At 46.8% G+C, this 23,418-nt stretch overlaps 1 protein-coding gene across 10 annotated transcripts in view; it reads left to right on the top strand.

Moving 5' to 3' along the window:
• The window catches only part of LRRC4B (leucine rich repeat containing 4B), a 447,846-nt gene extending 430,733 nt beyond the window's left edge, over positions 1-17,113 (top strand). For all 10 annotated transcript variants that reach the window (XM_073601402.1, XM_073601406.1, XM_073601400.1 and 7 more), the window contains one exon: positions 13,916-17,113. In XM_073601402.1, the coding sequence (XP_073457503.1) occupies positions 13,974-15,896 (1,923 nt within the window). In that variant the 5' untranslated portion in view covers positions 13,916-13,973 and the 3' untranslated portion in view covers positions 15,897-17,113. The remainder of the gene's footprint in view (positions 1-13,915) is intronic.
• Positions 17,114-23,418: the final 6,305 nt, after the last annotated feature.

Raw genomic sequence — 23,418 nt, 5'->3', positions numbered from 1 at the left:
GACCTCTCCTGTGGTCCCCTCCTCAGCCTCTGACCTCCTGTCGTCGTCCCCTCCTCAGCCTCTGACCTCCTGTCGTCGTCCCCTCCTCAGCCTCTGACCTCCTGTCGTCCCCCCCCTCTTCAGCCTCTGACCTCCTGTCGTCCCCCCCCTCCTCAGCCTCTGACCTCCTGTCGTCCCCCCCTCCTCAGCCTCTGACCTCCTGTCGTCCCCCCCTCCTCAGCCTCTGACCTCCTGTCGTCCCCCCCTCCTCAGCCTCTGACCTCCTGTCGTCGTCCCCTCCTCAGCCTCTGACCTCCTGTCGTCGTCCCCTCCTCAGCCTCTGACCTCCTGTCGTCGTCCCCTCCTCAGCCTCTGACCTCCTGTCGTCGTCCCCTCCTCAGCCTCTGACCTCCTGTCGTCGTCCCCTCCTCAGCCTCTGACCTCCTGTCGTCGTCCCCTCTGCAGCCTCTGACCTCCTGTCGTCGTCCCCTCTGCAGCCTCTGACCTCCTGTCGTCGTCCCCTCCGCAGCCTCTGACCTCCTGTCGTCCCCTCCGCAGCCTCTGACCTCCTGTCGTCCCCTCCTCAGCCTCTGACCTCCTGTCGTCCCCCCCTCCTCAGCCTCTGACCTCCTGTCGTCCCCCCCTCCTCAGCCTCTGACCTCCTGTCGTCCCCCCCTCCTCAGCCTCTGACCTCCTGTCGTCCCCCCCTCCTCAGCCTCTGACCTCCTGTCGTCCCCCCCTCCTCAGCCTCTGACCTCCTGTCGTCGTCCCCTCCTCAGCCTCTGACCTCCTGTCGTCGTCCCCTCCTCAGCCTCTGACCTCCTGTCGTCGTCCCCTCCTCAGCCTCTGACCTCCTGTCGTCGTCCCCTCCTCAGCCTCTGACCTCCTGTCGTCGTCCTCTCCTCAGCCTCTGACCTCCTGTCGTCGTCCCCTCCGCAGCCTCTGACCTCCTGTCGTCGTCCCCTCCGCAGCCTCTGACCTCCTGTCGTCGTCCCCTCCTCAGCCTCTGACCTCCTGTCGTCGTCCCCTCCGCAGCCTCTGACCTCCTGTCGTCGTCCCCTCCGCAGCCTCTGACCTCCTGTCGTCCCCTCCGCAGCCTCTGACCTCCTGTCGTCCCCTCCGCAGCCTCTGACCTCCTGTCGTCCCCTCCGCAGCCTCTGACCTCCTGTCGTCCCCTCCGCAGCCTCTGACCTCCTGTCGTCGTCCCCTCCTCAGCCTCTGACCTCCTGTCGTCGTCCCCTCCTCAGCCTCTGACCTCCTGTCGTCGTCCCCTCCGCAGCCTCTGACCTCCTGTCGTCGTCCCCTCCGCAGCCTCTGACCTCCTGTCGTCCCCTCCGCAGCCTCTGACCTCCTGTCGTCCCCTCCGCAGCCTCTGACCTCCTGTTGTCCCCTCCTCAGCCTCTGACCTCCTGTCGTCCCCCCCTCCTCAGCCTCTGACCTCCTGTCGTCCCCCCCTCCTCAGCCTCTGACCTCCTGTCGTCCCCCCCTCCTCAGCCTCTGACCTCCTGTCGTCCCCCCCTCCTCAGCCTCTGACCTCCTGTCGTCCCCCCCTCCTCAGCCTCTGACCTCCTGTCGTCCCCCCCTCCTCAGCCTCTGACCTCCTGTCGTCCCCCCCTCCTCAGCCTCTGACCTCCTGTCGTCCCCCCCTCCTCAGCCTCTGACCTCCTGTCGTCCCCCCCTCCTCAGCCTCTGACCTCCTGTCGTCCCCCCCTCCTCAGCCTCTGACCTCCTGTCGTCCCCCCCTCCTCAGCCTCTGACCTCCTGTCGTCCCCCCCTCCTCAGCCTCTGACCTCCTGTCGTCGTCCCCTCCTCAGCCTCTGACCTCCTGTCGTCGTCCCCTCCTCAGCCTCTGACCTCCTGTCGTCGTCCCCTCCTCAGCCTCTGACCTCCTGTCGTCCCCTCCTCAGCCTCTGACCTCCTGTCGTCCCCCCCTCCTCAGCCTCTGACCTCCTGTCGTCGTCCCCTCCTCAGCCTCTGACCTCCTGTCGTCCCCCCCTCCTCAGCCTCTGACCTCCTGTCGTCGTCCCCTCCTCAGCCTCTGACCTCCTGTCGTCCCCCCCTCCTCAGCCTCTGACCTCCTGTCGTCCCCCCCTCCTCAGCCTCTGACCTCCTGTCGTCGTCCCCTCCGCAGCCTCTGACCTCCTGTCGTCCCCTCCGCAGCCTCTGACCTCCTGTCGTCCCCCCCTCCTCAGCCTCTGACCTCCTGTCGTCCCCCCCTCCTCAGCCTCTGACCTCCTGTCGTCCCCCCCTCCTCAGCCTCTGACCTCCTGTCGTCCCCCCCTCCTCAGCCTCTGACCTCCTGTCGTCCCCCCCTCCTCAGCCTCTGACCTCCTGTCGTCCCCCCCTCCTCAGCCTCTGACCTCCTGTCGTCGTCCCCTCCTCAGCCTCTGACCTCCTGTCGTCGTCCCCTCCTCAGCCTCTGACCTCCTGTCGTCGTCCCCTCCTCAGCCTCTGACCTCCTGTCGTCCCCTCCTCAGCCTCTGACCTCCTGTCGTCCCCCCCTCCTCAGCCTCTGACCTCCTGTCGTCGTCCCCTCCTCAGCCTCTGACCTCCTGTCGTCCCCCCCTCCTCAGCCTCTGACCTCCTGTCGTCGTCCCCTCCTCAGCCTCTGACCTCCTGTCGTCCCCCCCTCCTCAGCCTCTGACCTCCTGTCGTCCCCCCCTCCTCAGCCTCTGACCTCCTGTCGTCGTCCCCTCCGCAGCCTCTGACCTCCTGTCGTCCCCTCCGCAGCCTCTGACCTCCTGTCGTCCCCTCCGCAGCCTCTGACCTCCTGTCGTCCCCTCCGCAGCCTCTGACCTCCTGTCGTCCCCCCCTCCTCAGCCTCTGACCTCCTGTCGTCGTCCCCTCCTCAGCCTCTGACCTCCTGTCGTCCCCCCCTCCTCAGCCTCTGACCTCCTGTCGTCGTCCCCTCCTCAGCCTCTGACCTCCTGTCGTCCCCCCCTCCTCAGCCTCTGACCTCCTGTCGTCGTCCCCTCCTCAGCCTCTGACCTCCTGTCGTCCCCCCCTCCTCAGCCTCTGACCTCCTGTCGTCCCCTCCTCAGCCTCTGACCTCCTGTCGTCGTCCCCTCCGCAGCCTCTGACCTCCTGTCGTCCCCTCCGCAGCCTCTGACCTCCTGTCGTCCCCTCCGCAGCCTCTGACCTCCTGTCGTCCCCTCCGCAGCCTCTGACCTCCCCTGCACCATCCGCAGCCTCTGACCATCTCTTGTCTTATATCACGTCTGCAGTCTGGAGTGGAGTCAACAGTGGGAGTGCCTCAGGGATGGGGGTCATGGGAGAAGTCAGACATGTATGGACTGTGGAGAGGAAACTATGGGGTAAAACCAGAGCCACCGAGCTGGAGCCGACTGACTGAGCCCTGTACGGTGCACCTGAGAGGAGGTCAGTGACAGCACCGCTAGGCCTACCTGAGAGGGGGGAGGGGTCAATACAATATTGTAATGGGGCACTGATATATAGGTTTCCCCCTTATATCAGTAAACCCCCGTACCTTAGTGTTTTCTTTCCGCAGAAGGTGGTCTCTGGTCACCAGAGTCCTCCCCACATTCCCAGAGTTCCCCTTTACATCACAGTCTGCAGGATTCCACCTTACAGTGCAAGGGGGGACTCTGATGTAAAGGGCAATTCTGCAGACCCTGATGTAAGTGAGAACTCTGATGTAAAGGGGAAAGCAATGGACTCTGATATAAGTGGGGTCTCTGGTCACCAGTGCCCCCCTTTTATATCAAAGTTCCTGCTTAGATCCTGATCTGCAATGTTCCCCTTTATATCAGAGTTCCCTTGCACTGTAAAGGGGAATCCTCCTGATGTATGGGGGGAACTCTGTGTTGGGTTATATTAATCTGACCTTCATGTAAGAGGAGAAATATGGTGTTTGACTTTTGTTTAACTTAACACATTGCTAATAGCAGTTTATTGCTTAAATATGGATATTTGCACTGAAACCTGCCATTTACAGCACCTTTTTTTTGCAATATCAGTAAAAAATGTGCCAGTAAATGCCATGATTTTTGCCAGTAAAAAAATAAAAAATTGCTGCTGTTTGTAAATTCCATGTCTCTCTTATCTATAGATAATACACTCTTCAAATGTGCTTTAAAATGCATGGTTTTCCCTTTTGTGAACAAAAAAATAACGACATTGTGCAGTTGGGCTGGTATAAAAATGCTATGGGGCTGGTATGAAATTATTTCCAGGGCTGGTTTTTATTCCCAGTCCGGCCCTGCAGCCCAGCACTCCAGAGAGCATGGGGGGAGGGGCAGGGCAGAGAGATTCTGACTGACAGCTCAGGGAGCTGTGAGAACTGAGCGATCAGCGGTGTTTAATCGCTCGGTTCTCAGTCTTGAGCTGGCAGAGGGACAGATTCTGCATCCACCTAGGTAAGTATGATTCTTAAACAAAAACAATTCCCATACTTCTCTTTTAACCTTACCAACTATGCAACTATATGAGTTCAGCCAGACCTCAGTCCTGGAAATCAGGATTCTGTAAGTTGTTCCCATGGGGGTGTGCCTGGGCACACCATAATTACTATGCGCTCTGCTGATTCCTCCTGCTGCCTGGCCCCCCCTCCCCTTTTTTGGCACCCTGGGGGCTTTCCCCCCCCCCCCCCCCCCCTGCGGGGAGGGGGGATGTTTCAGGATGGAGAGTGGGGGGAAGGGGCTAGTAATTATATCATTTACCTGCCTCTTCCTTTTCTGAATGAACACATTAAACACCCTCATTCCTAACTGACAATAGTAAACTATGTTTGGTACGCTTCAGTTTGTGAATGAAGAGGAAGTCACTCAGCACAGAGCTCTTCCCATTCTTTAGTGGAGGGAGCAGAGAAAGGTGTGGGAGTTCAATCTTTGGGGTGCACAGTCACCCTAATGCAATGGGCTGCCCACACCTATGTCATTGCCCAAATCCAATTAGCTGCAGTTTGACAAACAGAAATTTCAGCAATATCAGGTTGCAGAGCTGGGCCTGCAAGAGCAAAGAGAGCCTTTAAGAGCATCTCAAATATCTGCAGTACTTCTAAATGAAGGAACATCTTCTAGAAGGCCTGTAAGATGTAGATTGAAGACAATATTACCGAAAGAGCCTACGTGAAATCCTTCTGTGATGGATAGAGCTTGGGGAATGTCTTTTTAGACTTTACAGAGGCCCTCTGAGTAAAGTGCGGACACCTTCCACTGGAGTTACTTCCGGGTTCGTGGCTCTGGCGCTGTGATTGGCCGGAGCCACGATGACATCACTCCCACCCATTTGCATGGAAGCCAACAGTCACAGCATGACTACTGAAGAAACGGCACCAGCGGCCAGTTTCGTTAATGCTCATGCGCCGATGACGTCGGCAGCAGCACATATACTGAATATCTCTAAAAGGTGCAAGTTTTGGAGATATTCAAGGTACCTACAGGTAGGCCTCATTATAGGGTCACCTGTAGGTAAAAGTGGTGTAACGAGGTTTCCAACCACTTTAATAAGTAGAAGGGCTGGTGAGATGGAGGAAAATCAAATGTGACTATGGCCAGGCCTATCTACACCGGCCAGCATCCTCTTCATTCTCCTCTATTTGCACCACTTCTAGAGCAGCTTGATCCGCTTCTTTGGGGATAGAGATGACACACTTTTGATCTCCGGACAGCGATGTCTCTATTAAGGTCAATAATGGTCTGTCATCATTGCAGAGAAATCTGCCTTTGTTAGCTACTTGTTCGATCGAGGCGTTATCAGTGAAAAGCATCCAGGAAAGGCGATCCTTGGCCAGGAATATCATAATAGTAACTATGATACCCTGCAATTAGGGGGGCAACATATCTGGTGTGCGGCTCCTATTCATCCAGGCTTTAATAGCAAGCAGAAATGGGCACCCTAAACTCCTACGGTGACTGGATGAGGCACAAGTCTGGAGCCGGAACCCTAAACTCCTACGGTGACTGGATGAGGCACAAGTCTGGAGCCGGAACCCTAAACTCCTACGGTGACTGGATGAGGCACAAGTCTGGAGCTGGAACCCTAAACTCCTACGGTGATCGGATGAGGCACAAGTCTGGAGCCGGAACCCTAAACTCCTACGGTGATCGGATGAGGCACAAGTCTGGAGCCGGAACCCTAAACTCCTACGGTGATCGGATGAGGCACAAGTCTGGAGCCGGAACCCTAAACTCCTACGGTGATCGGATGAGGCACAAGTCTGGAGCCGGAACCCTAAACTCCTACGGTGATCGGATGAGGCACAAGTCTGGAGCCGGAACCCTAAACTCCTACGATGATCGGATGAGGCACAAGTCTGGAGCCGGAACCCTAAACTCCTACGGTGATCGGATGAGGCACAAGTCTGGAGCCGGAACCCTAAACTCCTACGATGATCGGATGAGGCACAAGTCTGGAGCCGGAACCCTAAACTCCTATGGTGATCGGATGAGGCACAAGTCTGGAGCCGGAACCCTAAACTCCTACGGTGATCGGATGAGGCACAAGTCTGGAGCCGGAACCCTAAACTCCTACGGTGATCGGATGAGGCACAAGTCTGGAGCCGGAACCCTAAACTCCTACGGTGATCGGATGAGGCACAAGTCTGGAGCCGGAACCCTAAACTCCTACGGTGATCGGATGAGGCACAAGTCTGGAGCCGGAACCCTAAACTCCTACGGTGATTGGATGAGGCACAAGTCTGGAGCCGGAACCCTAAACTCCTACGGTGATTGGATGAGGCACAAGTCTGGAGCCGGAACCCTAAACTCCTACGGTGATCGGATGAGGCACAAGTCTGGAGCCGGAACCCTAAACTCCTACGGTGATCGGATGAGGCACAAGTCTGGAGCCGGAACCCTAAACTCCTACGATGATTGGATGAGGCACAAGTCTGGAGCCGGAACCCTAAACTCCTACGATGATTGGATGAGGCACAAGTCTGGAGCCGGAACCCTAAACTCCTACGATGATTGGATGAGGCACAAGTCTGGAGCCGGAACCCTAAACTCCTACGATGATTGGATGAGGCACAAGTCTGGAGCCGGAACCCTAAACTCCTACGATGATTGGATGAGGCACAAGTCTGGAGCCGGAACCCTAAACTCCTACGATGATTGGATGAGGCACAAGTCTGGAGCCGGAACCCTAAACTCCTACGATGATTGGATGAGGCACAAGTCTGGAGCCGGAACCCTAAACTCCTACGATGATTGGATGAGGCACAAGTCTGGAGCCGGAACCCTAAACTCCTACGATGATTGGATGAGGCACAAGTCTGGAGCCGGAACCCTAAACTCCTACGATGATTGGATGAGGCACAAGTCTGGAGCGGTGCTGCAGTTTTGGAGGTCTGAGCAATGATGGCTGTATTAAGGTCGTTGACTATCCTAGAAAGTTTATCATAGGTTCTGAGAAATCTGCCTGGGTTAGCTAGGCTGCTTTTTGTGTGCCGGAGACTATAATCAGATGACGAGAGAGCTGGTAGAATAGGGAGCAGCTCCCTACAAGGGAAACAACTTCACTCGAAATGGTTTGGAGTGTTTGTCTGAGGCTTTGCTGTGGTTCTCTTGCACCTGGTTTCTGCCATTACTATCAGTGAGGGTTTTCACCTGAGGGGTAATCATGAGGTAAGGTGCCTAAGGCCCCTATTACACTTGTGTGACTTTTTACCACAACTTTGAAGCGATTTTGACACGACTTGAATCAATGTCTGTGTAATGTTGAGGTCTTTGGACCTCAAGTTGTCTCAAAGTCAGACCAAAGTAGTGCAGGGATTACTCTGAAGTTGCTGTGACTTGAAGTCGCATAGATATGAATGGTACTCATTGAAAATCATGGAGTACGACTTGTCAGGTGACCTCGTGGTCCCAAGTCGCAGGACAAGTCGCACAAGTGTGAAAGGAGCCTAAATGGAGTAAGGCGGTCCATTGAAGGACCCACAACAACCCAGGTGCTGACCATCCTGTAGTGAAGTCCTTCTGGTAAAAGGGTGGGGGAAGTGCCTGGGAACCTTATAAGGGCTCTTTCACTCAGTGATGATCCCGTGAACACCCCTCCACCCCACCTCGCTCCACCGATCCCCGCTGAGCAGGAAAATGACAGGTCCGTCTCTGCACACTGTACAGCGCCGCTCTCCCCTATGAGGGATCGGATGATAACAGACCGTAGAGTCCGTCGTCACCCAATCCGATCCGAAAACAGATGGAAAAGTAGGTTTTCCTCCGTTACACTTTTCGGATCGGAGCGGGTCGGATGTCAGCGGACGTGTCACCACTAACATCCGACGCTCCATAGGGATACATGTATGTCCGTTTATCAACCGAACGATGAAAAACGGACATACTGATCCTCCGTGTGAAAGAGCCCTAAGAGCACTGGGCTTAAGTGGTGGTAAAAGTGTCACCTGTAAGAACAACCCCACAATATATAAATACCGGACTGGTGACCCCACAATATACAAATACCGGACTGGTGACCCCACAATATATAAATACCGGACTGGTGACCCCACAATATATAAATACCGGACTGGTGACCCCACAATATATAAATACCGGACTGGTGACCCCACAATATACAAATACCGGACTGGTGACCCCACAATATATAAATACCGGACTGGTGACCCCACAATATACAAATACCGGACTGGTGACCCCACAATATATAAATACCGGACTGGTGACCCCACAATATACAAATACCGGACTGGTGACCCCACAATATACAAATACCGGACTGGTGACCCCACAATATATAAATACCGGACTGGTGACCCCACAATATACAAATACCGGACTGGTGACCCCACAATATACAAATACCGGACTGGTGACCCCACAATATACAAATACCGGACTGGTGACCCCACAATATACAAATACCGGACTGGTGACCCCACAATATACAAATACTGTACTGGTGACCCCACAATAGGGATAAAACTTTTTCGCGGAAGAGAGTTTAATAAGACTCGTGGCCACTCATTACAATGAGAAGAAAAGAGGTTTAACCTTAAACTATGTAGAGGGTTCTTTACTGTAAGAGCGGCAAGGATGTGGAATTCCCTTCCACAGGCGGTGGTCTCAGCGGGGAGCATTGATAGCTTCAAGAAACTATTAGATAATCACCTGAATGACCGCAACATACAGAGATATATAATGTAATATGACATATAATCACACAACATACAGGATATATAATGTAATATGACATATAATCACACAACATACAGAGATATATAATGTAATATGACATATAATCACACAACATACAGGATATATAATGTAATATGACATATAATCACACAACATACAGAGATATATAATGTAATATGACATATAATCACACAACATACAGGGATATATAATGTAATATGACATATAATCACACAACATACAGAGATATATAATGTAATATGACATATAATCACACAACATACAGGATATATAATGTAATATGACATATAATCACACAACATACAGGGATATATAATGTAATATGACATATAATCACACAACATACAGAGATATATAATGTAATATGACATATAATCACACAACATACAGAGATATATAATGTAATATGACATATAATCACACAACATACAGAGATATATAATGTAATATGACATATAATCACACAACATACAGAGAATCTATCTCCTCAGCAGGAATCTATCCCCCACTATTCATGTGTCCGGCCCCTTTCAGGGCACCGGGCGCATGAATTACAGCGGCCGGGGTTTTTTAAGCACCTGATTATAACCAGAGGCTCTAATAGGCTTCAAAATCGGGTGGGCTCGGGTCGCAGAGAATGCGCTCCGATCCCACCCAGGTGTGTTACAAAAGATAAATTAATATTCACTGTTGATCCTCAATCTGGCCAACCAGAAGCAGGTGTGAGACCCGTTTTCCGATTAGCTGAAAGGAGAAGACTCCCGATTGGCTGCCGAGGAGGAGGGAGGAAAGGGAGGCCGCCGTCCCGTGATGACCTGTGGAGAGCAGGAGAATGGGAGGTGACCACCGCCAAGCAGGGGAAGCCACCAGTGATGGGGTAAGTTCTACCGACTGGGGGGGGCACACTGTTTGCCTCCCCGCAAAAAAATGTTTACACCGGCCACCACTGGAGACACGCCAGATATGCTGTTTAAGGGCTTGTTGGGCCACTTTTAATAAACAAAAACAAACCGTCCATCCAGGATTCCCACAAAAATAATGTTAATGAAAAATACCAAGCCGCCTGGCTCTCTTTAGTAGCAGCAGTACCACTGCTCAGGCTTTGTACTTCGGTCCTTGTGACCCTGTCACCCAGAGTCCCTGTGTTGGGCCCTCTGTCACTTCTCCCTTGGACTCCTCGGGAGGGGGGAGCTCAGAATCCTGGTCCTGACTCTGGCCCAGGATCCACCTGCACAATCAAACTCCTGGCTGTTCCCAAAACCCGGTCCCAGGATTGGAGACTTACTCCCACCCAGTGAAATCTCCATGCTCCAGGTTCCCAACTGGATTTTACAAACCACGGAGGAAACTGATAAAACACATTCCTCCACATTAAATAATAATCCAGGGCAAAAAAACACCATGACAGGGAACCGTACTGTTATAATATCTAAGAAGATGTTTTTCCTAAACTTTCCACCACTTCTCTGTTAGGTTAAACTTTTGCTTTGAAAATGGAACACAGGATTATTTTTTCTGGTTGGTGTAACATAATCAAGGTGATAATTTTGCCCAAATTTCCAAATCTCCTACAGGCTCTTCCTATATTTATTTCATCCTCTTAGAGGAAAGTAAATTCTACAATTACAAATATTGCATGAGCCAATAAAGGCTCTAGACTCAAACCCACCTTACTGACTCCACCCAAAACCCATGGAGGCATAGCTCTACCAAATATACAGTAATTGCATACCATGCTGCTGTTCAATTTATCAAGACTTCTCGACTGGTGTAGACATGCTAGCTTCAAATGATGGATAACAATTGAACAAACATTGTCTTACTTTCTACTTTTCTATATTTGCATCAATGACCTACTTGGGAGAACTCATGAGGAAAGTCACCACTATGGCCATAACATGTGGAAGGTACTCCAACATTTCCTCACTACATTGCCTATGTGGACATTAACACTTTCAGGCCAGAGGTCACCCCACAGCTAGAGCCCAGCACCCTTACAGAAGGATCTCATCTCTTCTTCTGCTGGCTGCTAGGTCTGTTCCTTCCCCCCGACACATGACTGAAACATTTCAAGAAAGAATTGCTAAGTGAGCACTTAACCCCACCAGCTTGTCTCACGTTTCAACTCTGCACCTCTAATTCCACCCTTGTGCACACAGGGAAACTGCCGTACTTCTCTCCACAAGGCCTTGCACACCATGACCACAGGCTTGGTCCGTGGATGGGTCTTGTACCACAGTGGGTTTTAATATGGAGACCCTGCCACAAAGTGGGAAACACAAAAAACTAACTGTTCCCCCCAATACCAGAACCCCCAACACCTTCCACCATCACCGCTTCTTCTGTCAGCTGGCTGCATCTCCTTCTTGTTACACACGTATACCTCTCAACCATGTTCTCTTGTAGACAAATAACCTCAAGGGTTAACTTGGTAACATTTGAACTGCAGGGTTACAATTCTTCTTAACCCAACATGGCTTGCTCCCAAGTTTCGGTTTTTCTGAATTCACCATCAATATACCCGTGGGAATAGAGTTGAGTCTTTTATAAGTAATTCAGACCAAGCAACTGAAAAACATAACTTGACATGTTGACAGAGAATAACATTACATCCTCGGGCAAGGCAATGGGGGAGATTTCCTAAACTGGAGCGCTCAGAATCTGGTGCAGCTGTGCATGGCAGCCAATCAGCTTCTTCAATTAAGCTTTGGCAATACAACCGGCAAGCTCCAGTTTTTGTAAATAACCCCCATAGTCTCTACTTTGTATTATAACTAGCTGTGTTCTGCCCCCTCTTGCGGTGCTGCCCATACCTTGTTTTAGGTAGTTTCTCTCCGGATGTCAGTCCATACACGTGGAACCTGGGATCCGGTATCTTTGATTGTCACCGACAAGGCAGATTACATCTTGACACTGCTCCCTACACAACCACTCAAATGCCAGGACTGCGCACCCCACACTCTCTTCCCTGGTATAAATGTTCTTCACAAGAGGACATGACACACAAACAAGAATTCTTACCCCTCTTCAACCCCTGACAGAATTTACCAAAACAGGCACAAAAAATATAACTCTATTTAGGCACCTACTTACAAGGACTATAGCCCAAAAGTTTACAGACTACAAAATTCCTACTGACTCCGGCTTCTTTCTCCTACACAAATCCAATATTTCCCTTAAATCCTACTGTAGGGTGGTCCTCTGTCATCTACTAAACACAACCAAAAGCCTGCTTCCCCCTAAAATGGAAAAACACTTCCCCACCTAAGATAACCCATCTCTGAATGCAGTTCTATTGGAATGCCTTCATCTTCTCAGATGAGGGTAAGGCCCTACTGCTCCGCTGCACCTAAATACCACTGCTGTCCCCCCATTGTGGAATTTGGGGGACCCTGTCATTCCTTTTGTACTCTACACCAGTAATCTCATCCTATTCCCTCTCTTTTCTACTCCCACCTTCTATTTTGTCCTGAACCTCAGTTTCCTACCTTTAAAATAGATAAAGGTCTTCAGAGTACTTTATCTTTCCCAGCCCAGACATTCCAAGCAGTACTGTTCAGGCATGAATTCTCATTATAACCCTGGTAGGGACCACTGAGGGGACAGCTTACTTCTCTGCCAGTGCTGTGATTGTTATATATTTACCACCTGTTATGAATACCATTTATATAACTAAACTACTAGAAGATACATGTACACTATATTACCAAAAGTATTGGTACAGCTGCCTTTACACACACATGAACCTTAATGACATCCCAGTCTTAGTCCGTAGGGTTCAATATTGTGTGGGCCCCTCCCCTTTGCAGCTATAACAGCTTCAAATCTTCTGGGAAGGCCATCCACAAGGTTTAGGAGGGTGTCTATGGGAATGTTTGACCATCCTCCTCCTCCCTAAACTCGCTCATCCATGTCTTTATGGACCTTGATTTGTGCATTGGTCCAAATCATTTGCTGGAGGGGGGATTATGGTGGGGGGGGGGGATTATGGTGTTGGGGGGGGGGTGATTATGGTGGGGGGTTGTTTTTCAGGGGTTGGGATTTGCCCCTTAGTTCCAGTGAAGGGAACTATTAAGGCATCAGCATACCAAGACATTTTGGACAATTTCATGCTCCCAACTTTGGGGACGGTTCCTTCCTGTTCCAACATGACTGCCCACCAGTGCACAAAGCAAGGTCCATAAAGACATGGATGAGCGAGTTTGGGCTGGAGGAATTTGACTCATTTGACCTGGACGGCTGTGATCAGCTGCTCTTTGCTTCCGGGTTCCTGATTCTTGGATCCCCTGCATATATCATCTGTGCTCTTGGCCACCATAGGCCATACTGACGCTGTTACATAGACTCCACGACTGGCGATTCCATTGCATATTCCTATTTGATTCTTCAATCTTGTGAGTTGCTATTTGTTTTTACTAATAAATCTGTGATTTTAATACTGCACTTAGTCTGGCGCCCCTCTGTTCCTGCTTATGATGTTAGGCTGACTGGTCTGTAGTTTCCAGGGATATATCTCAGCCCTTTTTTAGTATATGTGCTGCCGAAGAATGATACCAATAATGATACCACGTTGGATTTTCTTCTAAATGTCAGTATCCAGTTTTATTTTGTACATTTAGGAATACATGCAACTCTACAATCTACTAAGCCAGAACTAGTTCCTGAGGAATTCTTTACCACATTTTCTGTACCATTCAGATAAATACATATGTAAAATCTGGTTTTCTATGTTCTATTATGATTGGTTTATAATGTGTATAATTAATGATGGTTTTATCTTATTTTGTCTGCTGTTCTAGGTATTTACCGAAGACAAAAATACACCAAAAGAATATTATTAAATTATGAAAATTGAAGATGGTCACTCATCATTGCACCCGCGGAATGCCTGGTTTGAAGATTTGTAGAATGATTTTGAAACAACTTTTACTTATCTCATGGGTCACTTCTTTGGCCCTGGGAGGTACATCTCCAACATCTTGTCCTGCTGTCTGCTCATGCAGCAATCAGGCCAGTAGAGTTGCCTGTACACGGAAAGAACTGGTTGACGTGCCAGAGGGTATCTCTGTCAATACGCGATACCTGAACCTTCAGGAAAATATAATTCAGGTCATCAAAACAGACACTTTCAAACACCTTCGCCATCTGGAAATTCTACAGCTCAGCAAAAACCTAATTCGTAAGATTGAGGTGGGGGCTTTCAATGGACTCCCAAATCTCAGCACACTTGAGCTTTTTGATAATCGTTTGACAACTGTTCCAACACAAGCCTTTGAATATCTATCAAAGCTGAGGGAGTTGTGGTTGAGAAATAATCCAATTGAGAGTATCCCATCCTATGCTTTCAACAGGGTTCCGTCTTTGAGACGACTTGATCTGGGAGAGCTCAAGAAACTGGAATACATTTCTGAAGCTGCTTTTGAAGGTCTTGTAAATTTGAGATACCTGAACCTAGGAATGTGCAATTTAAAAGATATCCCCAACTTAACAGCACTTGTCCGGCTGGAAGAGCTAGAGTTGTCTGGAAATCGTCTGGAAATTATTCGACCTGGATCTTTCCAAGGGTTAACAAGCCTTAGAAAACTGTGGCTGATGCATGCTCATGTTACAACAATAGAGCGCAATGCATTTGATGATTTAAAATCCTTGGAAGAGCTTAATCTTTCTCATAACAATTTAATGTCTCTTCCCCATGACCTTTTTACACCTCTTCACCGCCTGGAGCGAGTGCACCTTAACCATAATCCTTGGCACTGCAACTGTGATGTGTTATGGTTGAGTTGGTGGTTAAAAGAGACTGTACCGAACAACACAACCTGCTGTGCTCGATGTCATTCCCCACCAAACCTGAAAACAAGATACATTGGAGAACTAGATCAGAGCCATTTCACTTGCTACGCACCTGTTATAGTGGAGCCTCCAACTGACCTCAATGTAACTGAAGGCATGGCAGCTGAACTGAAATGTAGAACTGGCACATCAATGACTTCTGTAAATTGGTTAACACCAAATGGAACTTTGATGACGCATGGCTCTTACAGAGTACGTATCTCTGTTCTCCACGATGGGACGTTAAATTTCACAAATGTGACAGTCCAGGACACTGGTCAGTACACATGTATGGTTACAAACTCCGCGGGAAATACAACAGCATCAGCTACACTAAATGTGTCTGCTAATGTTGATCCATCTACAACTGATTACACATATTTTACTACTGTGACAGTGGAAACGGATTCCTCCCCCGCGGAGATAAAGCCTACTGAGAAGGAGCCTGGTCCAACTCCTACAGTTCGATGGGGAATAACCTACTCTACCACATCCCTTACCCCACGCAGTACACCCTCCACAGGGAAAACTTTCACTATTCCAATAACAGACGTGACCGGAAACATCATGAAAGATTTAGATGATGTCATGAAGACAACAAAGATCATAATTGGCTGCTTTGTGGCCATCACCTTTATGGCAGCTGTGATGCTGATTGCATTTTACAAACTGCGTAAACAGCACCAGCTACATAAGCATCATGGGCCAACACGAACTATTGAGATCATCAATGTAGAAGATGAAATACCAGCCACTGGCCCAGGAGACAACCACATGGCACTACCAGCAATTGAGCATGACCACCTAAACCACTACACGGCGTTCAAAGCTCATTACAACAACAATACAGGAACCCTTAACTGTGCCAAAAACCCCATGCTAAACTCCATTCATGAACCTCTTTTGTTTAAAAGCAGCTCAAAGGAAAATGTGCAAGAAACACAAATTTAGCTCAATAAATTTGAGTTTAATGGGAGAATCCGACCAGAAACGAACGTGTTCCAGAGTATGAGAATAGACTGACTGTACTTGGAGCCTCTCTGGGTTCGTCTTCGCTCACAATTCATCCTCTTGTCTCCAAATTCCCATTTAAACAGACAAACCCACTCCAACTGAAGCACTGACACACAATGAAGACTCTTTTGATAACTTCAAAGGGATATTTCACTCTCTGACTACCTGATGAATTACTAAAAAAAAGGATAAAAAAAGAAAAAAATATATGAAAAAGGGAAAATAGATACGTAAAGTAAAAAAAAAAAATGTAAGAAAAAAGCTTATTTTGTGGTACAGCTCTTTATGTGTAAATTCTATTTCAGATATATTTTCATCAAGGAAAGGTGTATGGAATGGGGAAAAACAATCATGGATTAAAGAGACAGATTTTTTTCTTTTTAATCCATAATATCACTGAAAGGTTTCTGTTTCAAAAAAATCTGGTATGTTAAAAAGAAAGATGAATATAAAAATATAATGTGATTTTCTTTAGTTCTTACATTGCCAAGGGTGCCTGCGATGACGAGGAGAAGCTGGGCCCCGCTGACCGGCAGGCAGGTGACACCATAGCTTGGACATTTCTATGTAAGTTTAGGATTGGGAGGGAAATGGGCCAAAAGGTTTTTTTTGCCACAAAAACATCATCGTCACCTTCTGAGGTTTTTCATGACGCTTTTTTAAAAAACAAAAAAATAAAAAAAATCATAAGAGGTGTTTACAGCCTTCGAGAAGAGAAGATTATTTTCAGAGGTACTGTGCCATATAACCCTTTACAAATGTGCCAATTATCTTCAGAACTTAACAAAAATAAAGCTGTATAAAAATGTTTTTACAAATGATTTAGTTTTTGGGAAAGGAGCACGGAGACCTTTCAGATTTTGAACTCTCTGGCACAGGAATATTTGGGCTGGTTATTTTCTCTGGATTTCTATACAATGTGTAAGGTGTGTGGAATCATCAACATGAGATGAACATTTTCTGTTTGGTTTCTTTTTTTTTTTTTTTTCTTCTGGGTGTTTTTTTTAAGATTATGATTGGGAGGGAAATGTATTCTTGTTACAAGAAAAGGAACGAATAAACTGCTTGTGGCGCTTACTGAGACGGAACGTGCCAGCCGAGGTTGGTGATATCGCCAACGGTCTGCAACACAAGAATAATAAAACTATTGGAAAGATGTCTTGTCTCTTTAATGGCCGGTATGTCTGAAGTCACAGAGATCATCCATCCTCCTTCATGGCGAGGATACGTTCCATCAACGTCCATACTTATCTATCTACAGAGCATCCAGAAAGTATTCACAGCGCTTCACTTATTCCACATTTTCTTATATTACAGCCTTATTCCAAAATGGATTAAATTCATTATTTTCCTCAAAATTCTACAACCAATCACCCATAATGACAACGTGACAGAAGATTGTTTGAAATCTTTGCAAATTTATTTAAAATAAAAATAATCCCTTGTACATACATATAACAGACTCCTCCCATGTACACAATTATCACAGACTCCTCCCATGTACACAATTATCACAGACTCTTCCCATGTACATAAGTATCACAGACTCCTCCCATCACAGACTTCTCCCATGTACATAAGTATCACAGACTCCTCCCATCACAGACTTCTCCCATGTACATAAGTATCACAGACTCCTCCCATCACAGACTTCTCCCATGTACATAAGTATCACAGACTCCTCCCATCACAGACTCTTCCCATGTACATAAGTATCACAGACTCCTCCCATCACAGACTTCTCCCATGTACATAAGTATCACAGACTCCTCCCATCACAGACTCTTCCCATGTACATAAGTATCACAGACTCCTCCCATCACAGACTCTTCCCATGTACATAAGTATCACAGACTCCTCCCATCACAGACTTCTCCCATGTACATAAGTATCACAGACTCCTCCCATCACAGACTTCTCCCATGTACATAAGTATCACAGACTCCTCCCATCACAGACTTCTCCCATGTACATAAGTATCACAGACTCCTCCCATCACAGACTCTTCCCATGTACATAAGTATCACAGACTCCTCCCATCACAGACTTCTCCCATGTACATAAGTATCACAGACTCCTCCCATCACAGACTTCTCCCATGTACATAAGTATCACAGACTCCTCCCATCACAGACTTCTCCCATGTACATAAGTATCACAGACTCCTCCCATCACAGACTCTTCCCATGTACATAAGTATCACAGACTCCTCCCATCACAGACTCTTCCCATGTACATAAGTATCACAGACTCCTCCCATCACAGACTTCTCCCATGTACATAAGTATCACAGACTCCTCCCATCACAGACTTCTCCCATGTACATAAGTATCACAGACTCCTCCCATCACAGACTTCTCCCATGTACATAAGTATCACAGACTCCTCCCATCACAGACTCTTCCCATGTACATAAGTATCACAGACTCCTCCCATCACAGACCCCTCCCATGTACATAAGTATCACAGACTCCTCCCATGTACATAAGTATCACAAGCTCCTCCCATGTACATAAGTATCACGGACTCCTCCCATCACAGACTCCTCCCATGTACATAAGTATCACAGACTCCTCCCATGTACAAAATTATCACAGACTCTTCCCATGTACATAAGTATCACAGACTCCTCCCATCACAGACCCCTCCCATGTACATAAGTATCACAGACTTCTCCCATGTACATAAGTATCACAGACTCCTCCCATCACAGACTTCTCCCATGTACATAAGTATCACAGACTCCTCCCATCACAGACTCTTCCCATGTACATAAGTATCACAGACTCCTCCCATCACAGACCCCTCCCATGTACATAAGTATCACAGACTCCTCCCATGTACATAAGTATCACAAGCTCCTCCCATGTACATAAGTATCACGGACTCCTCCCATCACAGACTCCTCCCATGTACATAAGTATCACAGACTCCTCCCATGTACAAAATTATCACAGACTCTTCCCATGTACATAAGTATCACAGACTCCTCCCATCACAGACTCCTCCCATGTACATAAGTATCACAGACTCCTCCCATCACAGACTCCTCCCATGTACATAAGTATCACAGACTCCTCCCACGTACAAAATTATCACAGACTCTTCCCATGTACATAAGTATCACAGACTCCTCCCATCAAAGACTCCTCCCATGTACATAAGTATCACAGGCTCCTCCCATGTACATAAGTATCACAGACTCCTCCCATGTACATAAGTATCACAAGCTCCTCCCATGTACATAAGTATCACGGACTCCTCCCATGTACATGAGTTTCACAGGCTCCTCCCATGTACATAAGTATCACAGTCTCCTCCCATCACAGACTCCTCCCATGTACATAAGTATCACAGGCTCCTCCCATGTACATAAGTATCACAGACTCCTCCCATCAAAGACTCCTCCCATGTACATAAGTATCACAGGCTCCTCCCATGTACATAAGTATCACAGACTCCTCCCATGTACATAAATATCACAGGCTCCTCCCATGTACATAGGCATCACAGGCTCCTCCCATGTACATAAGTATCACAGGCTCCTCCTATGTACATAAGTATCACAGACTCCTCCCATGTACAAGTATAAAAAAAGTGTAGCGCTATGATCTCAGAAGGTTAAATGAATGGCATCTCAAAGCCAAATAAAGTGTATATATAAGGACATACCATATAATTGAATATTAGTATGAAAATGCTATAATGCACTATATACAATGCATATATAGTATACATAAGTGTAACCCAATATACAAAAAACCAATGCAGTACACTGTGTATGATATGTATATGGTGTACAGAGCTATAAGAAAAAAACACCAAAACATGTGAACAGTGATACAAATATAAATAAAAAAACTAATAAAGTCCAAAAAGTTCTAAATGGAATTAACACTACAGAGAACCATAATGTCAAAGTCCACCAACATCGTTGAAACTTGTAAAAAGAGTGAGAAAGCCACCACCCAGGGTCTTAGGGGTCTTACCAAAGGTAAATGACTTGGGACGACTTATGCCGGCCAAGTCACAAAAAGTTGTGAGACCAACTGGTCACGAGAATATAACTCCTTAAGCGGCCATGTTGAATCGCAGATTGGAGTAGAAGATAGGTGAGGAAGCTGTGTAGAGGCTTAGAGGCAACCAGAATAAACAGGAAGGGTATTGATGGTGAAGAAGCCGTCACTGAAGATATGAAGAGGCTTACCAGAAGTTATTGACTTGAGAAGACTTATGTCCTCCAAGTCAGAAAAGGCTTAAAGACCAACTGGTTAGAAAGATGCATCTTCTTAGATATCCTCAATAGATTCCAAACCAAGGCGGAAGTTTAGCATCCACAGTTATCCTCAACAGCATAGAAAGTGATATCCCAATGGAAGGCCACAAACGAATATTCATATACCATGCGAGGAATGGATGAAAAGACTCACATAGTGTAATAACGTAAACACTGGTTTATTAAAGTATCAAAAATAAACTCACATATTAGTAGATCATCAAAAGTAAAAAAATCAGGTAGCGGTAATTGTGAAGGGTCCACCCAACGCGTTTCTGCTAAAGAGCCGTCATCTGGGGTGCTGACCCCTCCCCCACTTCACCGCTATATAAAGAAATAATGACCCCTTGTGGAAGTGTCATGATACCGGAAGTGTAACTGAGTTACATTACTGCCGGTCAGTTAAACCTAAAAATCTGAGTTCGCCATTATATAAAAAAAAAAAGTCCAAGATAATATGAAACCTACAAGTAAAATAATATGCTTAGATTAAATTAGATTGAGAGTCAGAGGAAACTGGCCGCAAAAATGAAAAACCGGGACCAAGCCTCTTCCTCGTAGTATCTCATAAGAGGCTGCCTGTATTGAACAGAGCCAAGCCTCGTTTCCATCACACGTCGTGACGTCACTATGCGCTAGCGCAGCGGTGTCACGGCGCCCCATAGGAAGTGAACCAAGCCTCACTCTGGGGGTGGTCACATAACTTCCTACTAGGATGACAATGGAATAGTGGTAGGCGGAGCCAAGCATCATTGCTGTCGTACGTCGTGACGCCACTATGCAGAAGCGCAGCGGCGTCACGCCACCTCACAGGGAGTAACCAAGCCTCCTTCTGAGGGTGATCATATGACTCCCCAATGAAATAAACAATAGGAATGTCATCCACGGCATTAAGTCTCAAAAGACGCAAATCGGCATCCACTATCCACCGGGATTCCTCCCAGTGAGCAAAAAATAAAAATTTATAATCAATTGTGGCTGAATTGCAATGATTAAGCCTCAAACCAACCACGTATTGTATCCCTTATGTGTTTTAATAATTCACACATAAAAAATCAATATGAAGAAAAATAAAAATTAAAAATGTAAAAATAAATGTAAAAATAATAAAATATATAAATAAATCTGCATCCTTAGCTAGTTCTCCTACCGTTCATATTAAATTGGCATAATGAACACCTTTTACCAATGCCAATTTAATATGTGCTTTAGGAGAACTACACAATTTTCAATTTACTGTGACTGGCGGCACGTATCAGATCAAATATTTCTGCACCTGTCCCACCACTACGGTGGTGTACCTCTTAACTTGTCCGTGCGGCAAACAATATGTGGGCCGTACTATTAGGTCATTTACAACGAGGTGTCAGAACACATTCATTTGATTAAGGCCGAGTTCATAATATGTGAGTTTATTTTTGATACTTTAATAAACCAGTGTTTACGTTATTACACTATGTGAGTCTTTTCATCCATTTCTCGCATGGTATATGAATATTCGTTTGTGGCCTTTCATTGGGATATCACTTTCTATGCTGTTGAGGATAACTGTGGATGCTAAACTTCCGCCTTGGTTTGGAATCTATTGAGGATATCTAAGAAGATGCACCTTTCCAACCAGTTGGTCTTTAAGCCTTTTCTGACTTGGAGGACATAAGTCTTCTCAAGTCAATAACTTCTGGTAAGCCTCTTCATATCTTCAGTGACGGCTTCTTCACCATCAATACCCTTCCTGTTTATTCTGGTTGCCTCTAAGCCTCTACACAGCTTCCTCACCTATCTTCTACTCCAATCTGCGATTCAACATGGCCGCTTAAGGAGTTATATTCTCGTGACCAGTTGGTCTCACAGCTTTTTGCGACTTGGCCGGCATAAGTCGTCCCAAGTCATTTACCTTTGGTAAGACCCCTAAGACCCTGGGTGGTGGCTTTCTCACTCTTTTTACAAGTTTCAACGATGTTGGTGGACTTTGACATTATGGTTCTCTGTAGTGTTAATTCCATTTAGAACTTTTTGGATTTTATTAGTTTTTTATTTATATTTGTATCACTGTTCACATGTTTTGGTGTTTTTTTCTTATAGCTCTGTACACCATATACACATCATACACAGTGTACTGCATTGGTTTTTGTATATTGGGTTACACTTATGTATACTATATATGCATTGTATATAGTGCATTATAGCATTTTCATACTAATATTCAATTATATGGTATGTCCTTATATATACACTTTATTTGGCTTTGAGATGCCATTCATTTAACCTTCTGAGATCATAGCGCTACACTTTTTTATACTTTTATCTATTACTTGGGTCTATAGGTGTGTTGGCCGCTGTTTACTCACATTTTACGCAGTGATGTATTATTTCTTTCTTTATATTCCTCCCATGTACATAAGTATCACAGGCTCCTCCCATGTACATAAGTATCACAGGCTCCTCCCATGTACATAAGTATCACAGGCTCCTCCCATGTACATAAGTATCACAGGCTCCTCCCATGTACATAAGTATCGTAGACTCCTCCCATGTACATAAGTATCACAGGCTCCTCCCATGTACATAATTATCACAGACTCCTCCCATGTACATAAGTATCATAGACTCCTCCCATGTACATAAGTGTCACAGGCTCCTCCCATGTACATAAGTATCACAGGCTCCTCCCATGTACATAAGTATCACAGGCTCCTCCCATGTACATAAGTATCACAGACTCCTCCCATGTACATAATTATCACAGACTTCTCCCATGTACATAAGTATCAGAGACTCCTCCCATGTACATAAGTATCGTAGACTCCTCCCATGTACATAAGTATCACAGAATCCTCCCATGTACATAAGTGTCACAGGCTCCTCCCATGTACATAAGTATCACAGGCTCCTCCCATGTACATAAGTATCACAGGCTCCTCCCATGTACATAAGTATCAGAGACTCCTCCCATGTACATAAGTATCGTAGACTCCTCCCATGTACATAAGTATCACAGAATCTTCCCATGTACATAAGTATCATAGACTCCTCCCATGTACATAAGTGTCACAGGCTCCTCCCATGTACATAAGTATCACAGACTCCTCCCATGTACATAAGTATCACAGAATCCACCCATGTACATAACTATCACAGGCTCCTCCCATGTACATAAGTATCACAGGCTCCTCCCATGTACAT

Source organism: Aquarana catesbeiana, linkage group LG10 (genome assembly GCF_042186555.1).
Source record: "Aquarana catesbeiana isolate 2022-GZ linkage group LG10, ASM4218655v1, whole genome shotgun sequence".
Classification (NCBI taxonomy): domain Eukaryota; kingdom Metazoa; phylum Chordata; class Amphibia; order Anura; family Ranidae; genus Aquarana; species Aquarana catesbeiana.
This window is presented reverse-complemented; position numbering and strand designations above follow the sequence as displayed.